Below are 9,122 nucleotides of genomic sequence, written 5' to 3' on the forward strand. Positions count from 1 at the left end.
ACTGCAGGGGCCTGAATGTTGTCTCTAAGCCCAGCAGTCACACAGAGCCCCTTCTTGCAGGCAGGAGCTGGGATGGCCAACACAGGCAGAAGCGATAGACCCAGAAATTCAAGGCCACGTTGCATGAGGCTTTGTGCAAGCTGGTCTAGCAGAAGGTATCCCTGCACATGGGAGTGGGGTTGGAACTGGATGATCTTTGATGTCTCTTCCAACCCAAACCATTCTATGATTTTAATACAAAGGGGAGAAATCACCCAATCCATGCAGTAGGTGATACCCCCCTAACACAGCAGAGAGGGGAAAAGCTTCATAGAGCACCTTAATCCATAGCCTTATCTCCCTGGTCTGCTCACTAAGGTGGTTTCACAGAGCAGGGGCTGTTGCTCAGTCTAAATGTTTCCAGCTGAGCTCAGAGACACCACCCTCAAGCCAAAATCAGGTTGTCAGCAAGGGCTGTGCTCAGTTTCCTTCATCCTCTCCAGAAGCACAGGCCTCCTGCAAGCACCCAGCTTACTTCCCAGTCCAGCCAGTCTCTGAGTGCTACTGGTGGGGTGAGTGTGGCCAGCACTTGAAATCCTGCTTGTTCCTCCTCCGTCAGCCAATTGAGGAGCTCCTCTGGTATTTGGTGGCTGGAAAGGTTTTGGGTGTAGAGGGTGGTATTGAGGGTGGGTAGGGTGGTTAGGGAGAGGGTGGAGGTGCTGTGAGGTGTTGGAAGGGGGACTGGGGGCAGAGGAAGGGCTCTGGAGCATGGGGGAAATGAAGTAAGGGAGGAAGATGTGTGCACAGGGTGGGCCTGGGAAGGGCAGTGAGTGGCCTGAGGGCTGGACATAGGAATGTGGAGCTCAGGGGACATGCTATGGGTGCTCACTTTGGGGCTCTGCACTATGCACATGAAGGTATCGGGTGACTCCTCCTTCCCCAGTGCTCTGGTGTGGGTAGACTGCCTCCACAGCCCTGGGGAAACACAGAGCAGAATGGAAACTGCTCTTAGTTGTTTTGAAGAGCTGCAGTTTGATGCTTGGATGAGTGTGAGAAGATGGTGAGCTTCTAATTGCATGTGGAGGGTCAAGGTTGTGCCTTGAAGTCCCTGCAGGAGCTTTGTGCAGGGATGTGGAACCATGGTGGGGCTTCCTCTGCAGCAGGGTGTGGGACTGCGATTCCTGGGCCCGGTGAGCTGGCAGCATGGGTATGCAGGTAAAGCTGGGCTGAGGCAGATGAACCTGGCAGCCTTGTCCTTGTTATGTCCTGGTGTGGGTGCTTGGCTCCTGTCTGAGCACAAGGACTGGAAATGAGCCCCTGTATGGGGAGGATTTGTCCTGGAGGCCTGGCTCCCTGCTGCAGGCCTGTAGTGGTACCAGCTCAGGTACCTTGCTGGGACAGGCCCTGGGGTGCAGTGGCGATGCCCTTGGGGAGATGGGTGTCATGCCCTGCAGAGGGCTGGGGCTTGCTATCCTCCTCTCCTTCCTTGGAGAGTGGAGTGTTTTGGAAAGGACTGAAGTAGGTCTGGAGCAAAAAGGTGAAGTGGATATATCCATGGAGAGAAGAAAGAGATGAGAGACAGCAGATGCTGGTTCTTGTGGCCTTTCTTGGGGTCTGAGCTCTGGGCTGCGGGAGCGGTCCTGGGGCTCATTCTGTGCTGTCTTTCATGAAGCAAATGCCTGGAGAGTCAGGAGGAAGACCCAAAGGGCCTCTTCTGGTGGGAGCCCATGCACAAGATTGCTGTTGATGTTCACATCCAGCTCTCTCAGAGCTGTGCCAGGTCTTGTACCAGCTGCTGTGGAGTTTGAAGCTGAGCCTCTGGTCATTGCTGGTCTCTGGGATTAGTCTGCAGGAGGAACTGGTACTGTGGGATGAAAGCCAAACTGTGCTTTCCATGTCCTGGACCCTGCTTTCTTGTACACCCAATCCTGCCAGAAATCCTCAGAAGGGCTGCAAAGTGACATGTGGTTGGGATTTCATGCCAGAAATAAACCCTTATGTACTGGTGTGGCTTCCTGGAGGTAGCTGCAGGATGCTTTGGGGTGGTGCCGCTTCATCTCCCCCTCACTCAGAGTCTTCTGATCCCAAATGCTGCTAGTAGAGTGTGTGAATGGTCCCTAACTGGACCCATGCCATTGCAGTCTGTGGGGCAAGCTGGTAAAGCAAGGGGAGGGGATGAGCTAAACCCAGAGCTGATCAGGAAGCAGTGCTTGCCTTGGTGGCTGCATCAGGAAAAGGATGACTCACTATGGTCTGCACTGCTCTTGGTTCATTAATGTCTGTAAGATTGCGTTCCTCCTTTGTACTGGGACATCAAGGCTGTGACTGAGGGAATGGTTGGAGTTAGGTGAGCTCTTGTTCTTGGTGAGGAGAGAGATGCTAAACAGTCTTATTTAAGGTTCTCTGTGACTCCTGGAGAACCTGTGGTAGGAAAGGATTTATGGAGAATTCCGGGCCAAATTTCTGCTTGTGGGGTGAAAACTACCATTTTGGGCAGGTTGCTTAAGGCCTCATTTGATTGAATTATGCATATCCCCAAGGATGGAAATTCCCTCACCTCCCTGGGCCTGAAAGAAACCTGTTTCTCTGCATGGACTTTGCCACAGGGACTGGAGGAGGAAAATGGGGGTGAGCTCAGCCTCTGACTGGTTTTGTGTCAACTTCCCTCCAAGTCTAGGACACCAGGTGTGTGAAGGACCTGCTCTTCCCTCAACAGCTGCTGGAGATGCCAGAAGGCCCATCAGTGAGGAAGTTCCAGCTGCTGACCTCCCCTTTTGTGGGACAAGTGGTGGCCAAGGTGGGGGGCAGCAGCCGGAAGATCAACGTGAATGATCTGAATGCCCTGAGGCTTCAGGACTCCCAGGTGAGCCGTGCTAAAGATGAACTTATTTGCCACAAGTCTGTGGCAAACCAGCATTGTCTTGCATATGGTCCCAGAAGGTGACCTGAGAACAACACTAAGCTTATGTTTGAGGTGGACCATTGGCTTTGTTTATAGCCACAAAAAAGGTGCAGGTGGCCGAAGAGATGTTGATGCCCATTTTGGAGTACTGCTTTGTGTTGCAAAGTTTTGGGATCAAGGTTACTGTGAGGAAAGGCTGTTGCAGGGATGTGGCTAGACACTGAGATGCCCAGAATTATTTGCACTTTTGAGTCATTCATCCTAATGCACTGGATCTGTGCCTCTTGAGGGATGAGGAGTTGGTGTTGGTGAGGGCTGTTTGTAGTTGAGAGTTGGTTTCTTCAGTATGTGGATGTCAGGAGCAGCAGCCTTGTTTCCCTCAGCTTAGCACTCGCATATTTGCTTCCCTTACACCCAAGGACAGTGTTTCACCCAGCTGGGTTGAAATGTCCATGTTGTGGGCACTTCTGAGGTAGTCACACTGGGTCAGTCCTGCTGGGGGCTTCACTTGCCTGACCTCCCTCAGATGATGATTTGGACCTGGCTGACTAAATGCTGGTGTAGCTTCACCTCTGATTACATGATAGTCTCAGCTTGGAATACAGATGTGAGCTGCTCCACAGTCATTTGTGGCTAAGCTGTGGCTTCAGAGCCGCCCTTGGGTTAGGTCACCCTAACCTGAGACACTTGAGGCCAGCACAAAGTGGTGGGGTGAAGGAGACGCAGTGATGACTTTGAAAACCCTGAGTGTCTGCCCTGGGATGCCTCTTTTTCTTGGCTGGAGTTTCTGAGAGAGCTTCACACTGGAGTGGAATCTGAATACCTTGTGCTTCATGTAGATGTAGAAGGGATGCTGAGAGGATGGCTGCAGCTCTGGTGGGAATGGCTCAGGTGATAATGAATCCCATGTTCAGGGTGGCGTGATGTGCCCTCTATCTAAAAGAGGCTGTAGAAAGTAGTCACCTCTATGGAAACAGCCAGAGGTTATGTAGATACTCAGTATATCCCACCTTTTTTCTCAGGTTCATGGGAAAAACTTGTACCTGGCATTTGTGGCAGCTGAAGATCCCTTAGGACCAACTGAAGAAGAGGCATTGCTGCAAAGAGAGACTGCCAGCGAGGCAAGTTCTCCTGCCCAGGGTGGGCAAGAACAGGTTTGTGCTCCACAGATACATCTCCAGGAGGAGGGGGAGCTGCAGGAACTCCTGTGCTCCAGGTCTGAAGCTCCAGATGCAGCAGAAGGTCCAGGCAACTGGCTGCGCTTCCACTTCGGCTTGTTTGGCAGCATTCGGGCAAATGAATTCTCCAGAGCCAACAAAGCCAATAAGAGGGGGGACTGGAAGGACCCTGTACCCAGGTATTTATTTGGTGGAGTCCCCACAGACTCTGCTTTCTCCCTGTCTCAAACTCTTTTGTCTCAAACTAAATTTGTCTGGGGATGCTCTTAGCCCTATATTTTTCTCTGGTAATTCTTAAGATAAGTAGGCACCGAGTAATGGCATGAGTGGGTGTGGGGTGTGTTTGATCAGGGAATCCACAGTGTGCTTGTAGGATGCATGTTTGCTGCCAGGCTGGAGATCATAGTACCAGCTCACTTAAGATTTTTATTCTAAGAAAGAGAACTTCCAAGATGCCAGATTGAATCATGCCCTGAAAATGCCAGTTTCTCCCAATTTCATGTTTTAAAAAAGCCTTAGATAATAGCTAGATGTAGGGCAGCTGGAATCACTGGTTGGGGTGATGCTGTTAAAGGCAGCAATGAGTTGAAAGCACAGGCAGCAGTCTGTGTCCTAGGTCCCACTGGAAGTGTACCAGTGGGGGGATTGGTACTTCAAGGTGTCTCCCAGGCTCTGATGAGAACGAGTAGGTGTGTGCTTCACCCTAAGCTTATGTCTTGTACGGGCTCTTTTCTCACCTGTTCTTCACTCTGTTTCTATGCTACTGAATCTTTCTCCTCTTTCTGTGCAAGTTTCTTCAGTCAGAGCAGAAAATAACAAATGGTTTGGGGATGTTTCTGGCAGGAGGCTTTAATTTCTCTGCTTCTCCCAGGCTGGTGCTGCACTTTGAGAGCGGAGGCTTCCTTGTTTTCTACAACTGCCGAATGCACTGGTGCTCCTCTCCGAGGGCTGATCCTGCTTCTGACATCCTGTCTGTGGAGTTCCACCGTGGCCAAGCACTGGATGCCCTCCGTGCAGCCGATCCCATCTGCTACACCCTCTTAGACCAAAGATATTTTTCAGGGCTGGGTGAGTTTCAGGGCACAGTGGTAGAGCGAGAAATGGAGGATGGTGGGTGGGACATCTACAGATCCAGAGCTGTGTGTCTGAGCCTTTTACTCCTTAACTTTATGGATCTTCTGGTCCATCCAGCTGAGGGCATGTGGTCATCTCACCAAGGACAAGGCTTTCAGTCTGTAGCCACAGGCTTCAGATGGACCATATAAGCATGGTGAACTGTCTTTGTGTGTGTGACTATGGATTGGCTTGGACCTTTGGAAGAAAGGAAGGTCTACTTCAGGGGTAGTAGGAAGAGACTATCTTCTACTCCCAGGTAGAAGTCTGCACCTCATATGCCACCTCTGATATGGAGAATGGTGTTGCTAGCTGCGATCAGAGGCAGAGTGATTAGAGCCATAGGTCTGCATCGTTTTGATAAGAAATGTCCTTATTGTCTCCTTATTTCTGACCCTTTCCAGGGAACATCATTAAGAATGAGATCTTGTACCTGGCCAAGATCCATCCATTGACACCAGGCTCTCTCTTGGCTCTCTCGGATCTGGAGCGTCTACTTGACTGTGCTGTGCAGTTCAGCTCTGACTGGCTGCACAGCAAGCTGCGTGGCAAAGGGCTGCACCCTCAGATCTACCAGAAGGAGCAATGTCCCCTGGGGCATGCAGTGATGAAGGAAACTCTTGGACCCTCAGGTGGCTTTAAGAGACTTACGTGGTGGTGTCCTCAGTGCCAGCCTGTGGTGCTGTCAGGGGATGGAAATCCTTCCCTAGGCACCGAGTGATCTGGACTTTTGTGTTCCACCTTTCCTGGAAGCTGTCTAGGTGGTCTCTGAACCAGTTGTCCTGAGAAGGATTTCATGGTTTCTGAGTCTGTTGAGTGTGTCCCTTAGGGGCAGCGAGTTGGTAGAATTCAGTGCTTAGTGGAGGTTACAGGAGTCACTGCAGTGCTGGGTGCCTCTAGATGCAAAAAGGAAAGTGGTTGTATGTATCTATATATTTTATATATTTTTTTTTGGTCACAGTGACACAATGATGTAAATAGCTTGACCAATTCTGCGTTGTCTTGGTCACCCTCTTCAGATTACAGTGAATGGAAAGCGTAGGGTGTCAAGCAGGTGATTACTGTGGTCTGAAGTAACCTTGGAGCAGGTGTAATGGTTTACAGTGGAGTTAGCAGAAAGGAGTGTATCCCTCTGCCTAAAACAGCTTGATTAATTCAATATTAGATAATCCTGCCTCTGCTTGTAGCTGGGTACCTATGTGTATTAGTGATTAGGTGTGGTTAAAAGCGAGCGGCTGTTCCCTCTGTCAGCTCTTGCAGGAACCACTGCCTCCTTCCGAGGGGTGAAAATAAACCTCAGCAGTGCTTGGTGGAGCTCGTCTCTGCCCCCACAGTTTTCAGTTTAGTGGCAAACTGCCGATTCCAGATCTCAGTGTAAAAATAATTTTAAAAAATATTAAAAAGTACTGTGTTTGTGACAGGAATTGCATAAAGCTCATGATCTGCAAGGTAACTTGAAAGCAGAAGGGTTTGGAAGTAGAGATGATGTGGTCCCTCCTTTGTTGAGCTGTGTCTCTATGCAGTGGGCAGAAGCTGTTGCTGCCCTCTCTCTCTCTCTGGATCTGGGTTTATTTTAATAAAAGATTGTTGTTTTGAGTGAAAAATAAAAGCTGGAGAGTTCAGCATGTCTTTTCTAGCAATTTCTTGGTTAAAAACTGAGGTTTACAGGGAAACTCCAGTATTTCCTGCTGCTCTCTAAAGGATGGTACCAGCAGCTCTCCTCAGCAGTGAGGGGTGGCTCAGCATGAAAACTCTTTTAATGGGATCTGGATCTAAAGGTGGATTGCAAATCAACAGGAAATGCTGGAGTTAAACACATCAGTGATAGGCGACTTTCCAAACAAGGCTTGCACAGCCTCTCCCCTCTGAACTCCTACGCCCCTGAGTGGTTGCAGGTTATGGGATTGCCGAATAATCCAATTAATGAAGTTATGGTGCCGAAGAGGATGGTTAATGTCAATTCTGAGCGTGTGTTGCAGGGTGGTAGTGAAGGCCTGGAAATGAGGCATGGTATTTTCAGTACTGTTTTAAAACAAATAAAAGACGTGGTTAGAGATATGGTTTAGTAGTGGGCAGGTTGTGGTTGGACTTGATGATTTTAAAGGTCTTTTCCAACCAAGTGATTCTATGGGAGGGAAAAAAAAAAGATAAAAGAAGCCCAAACCAATGAAAACCTGAACCTCACACCTTGAAGGATGAGATTGCAGTGGGTGTCTGTAGGGGAGAGATGGCTGAGGCAAATGCAGACCTGAGATTGCAAGGTGAGGCCTCATATCCTCAGCAGCTGGGCTGCTGTGCTGATCCTGCTGAGCAAAGGGTGCCTCCAGAGGAGAAGTGCCATCAGGGAAAGGATAGAAGGTGACACAAAACCACAGAGTCACAGGATGGTGGGGGTTGGAAGGGACCTCTGAAGATCATCTGGTCCAGCCTCCCTGCTAGAGCAGGATCCAGGAGGGTTTGAATGTCTCCAGAGAAGGAGACTCCACAGCCTCTCTGGGCAGACTGGTCCAGGGCTCCGGTAACCTCACAGTAAGGAAGTTTTTCCTTATGTTTAAGCTGAACCTCCTGTGTTCCAGTCTGTGACCAGTGCTCTTTGTCCTGTTGCTGGGCACAACCAAGAAGAGTCTGGTCCCATCCTCCTGGCACCCACCCTTTAGATATTGATAAGCATCAATGAGTTCCCCCCTCAGTCTCCTCTTCTCCAGGCTAAACAGACCAGACTCTCCCAGCCTTTCCCTATATGGGAAATGCTTCAGTCCCCTCATTGTCTCAATGGCTCTACGCTGGTCTCTCCAGTTGTTCCTTGCCCTTCTTGAACTGGGGAGCCCAGAATTGGACATAGTATTCCAGATGTGGCATTACCAGGGCAGAGTAGAGTGGGAGGAGAACCTCTCGACCTACTGGCCGCCCTCTTCTTAATGCACCCCAGGATGCCATCAGCCTTCTTGGCCATGAGGGTACATTGCTGGCTTGTGGTCAGCCTGCTGTCTGCCAGGACTGCCAGGTCCTTCTTTCCCTGAGCTGCTCTCCAGCAGGTCAGCCCCCATCTTGCACTGATGCATGGGGTTGTTCTTCCCCAGATGCAGTACCCTACATTTGCCCTTGTTGAATTTCATTACGTTTCTCCCCGCCCAACCTTCCAGCCTGTCTGGGTCATGCAGAATGGTGGCACAGCCTTCTGGTGTGTCAGCCACTCCTCCCACCCAGATTTGCATCATCAAATTTGCTGAGAGTACACTCAGTTCCATTGTCCAGGTTACTGGTTAATATAGGCTGAGGAATAGATAGGATCTTTCCCCTGTACTCGGCACTGGTGAGGCTGCACCTTGAATCCTGTGTTCAGTTTTGGGCCCCTCACTACAAAAGAGGACATTGAGAGGCTGGAGTGTGTCCAGAGAAGGGCAATGAAGCTGGTGAAGGGTCTGGAGCACAAGAATTATGAGGAGTGGCTGAGGGAGCTGGGGTTGTTTAGTCTGGAGGAGACGGAGGAGAGACCGTATCGCTCTCTACAACTACCTGAAAAAAGGGTGTAGTGAGGTGGTGTCAGTCTCTTCTCCCTGCTAGCTAGCGATAGGACAAGGAGTAATGGTCTCAAGTTGCACCAGGGGAGGTTTAGGTTGGATATTGGAGGAATTTCTTTACTGTAAGGGTTGTCAAGCACTGGAAGGGGCTGCCCAGAGAGGTGAGTCACCATTCCCGGAGGTGCTTAAAAGACAAGTAGATGTCCTGCTTAGGGACATGGTCAAATGGCAGATTTAGGGCTGGTTCAAGGGTTAGACTTGATGATCTTAAAGGTCTTTTCCAACCGAAACCATTACATGATTCTAAATTGAACAGGGCCGGATCCAGTAACGACCCCTGAGGGACACCACTAGATCCGGGCCTCTGAGTAGAGTCTGCCCCCCTGCCTTACAGCTCCTTATGCTCCTCAAATGGGCCTCTCTCACACC

General features: G+C 50.1%; 1 protein-coding gene across 1 annotated transcript; it reads left to right on the forward strand.

Annotated features, from left to right (window-relative positions):
* The first annotated feature begins 2,704 nt into the window (after nucleotides 1-2,704).
* On the forward strand, nucleotides 2,705-5,893 carry NEIL2 (nei endonuclease VIII-like 2 (E. coli)). The gene is made up of 4 exons (XM_010184995.1): nucleotides 2,705-2,842; nucleotides 3,904-4,238; nucleotides 4,931-5,127; nucleotides 5,577-5,893. Exons 1-4 carry the CDS (start codon nucleotides 2,705-2,707, stop codon nucleotides 5,891-5,893), a joined length of 987 nt encoding a protein of 328 aa, XP_010183297.1.
* The last annotated feature ends 3,229 nt before the right edge of the window (nucleotides 5,894-9,122 follow it).

This window comes from Mesitornis unicolor, unplaced genomic scaffold (assembly GCF_000695765.1).
Source record: "Mesitornis unicolor isolate BGI_N332 unplaced genomic scaffold, ASM69576v1 scaffold2665, whole genome shotgun sequence".
Taxonomy (NCBI): domain Eukaryota; kingdom Metazoa; phylum Chordata; class Aves; order Mesitornithiformes; family Mesitornithidae; genus Mesitornis; species Mesitornis unicolor.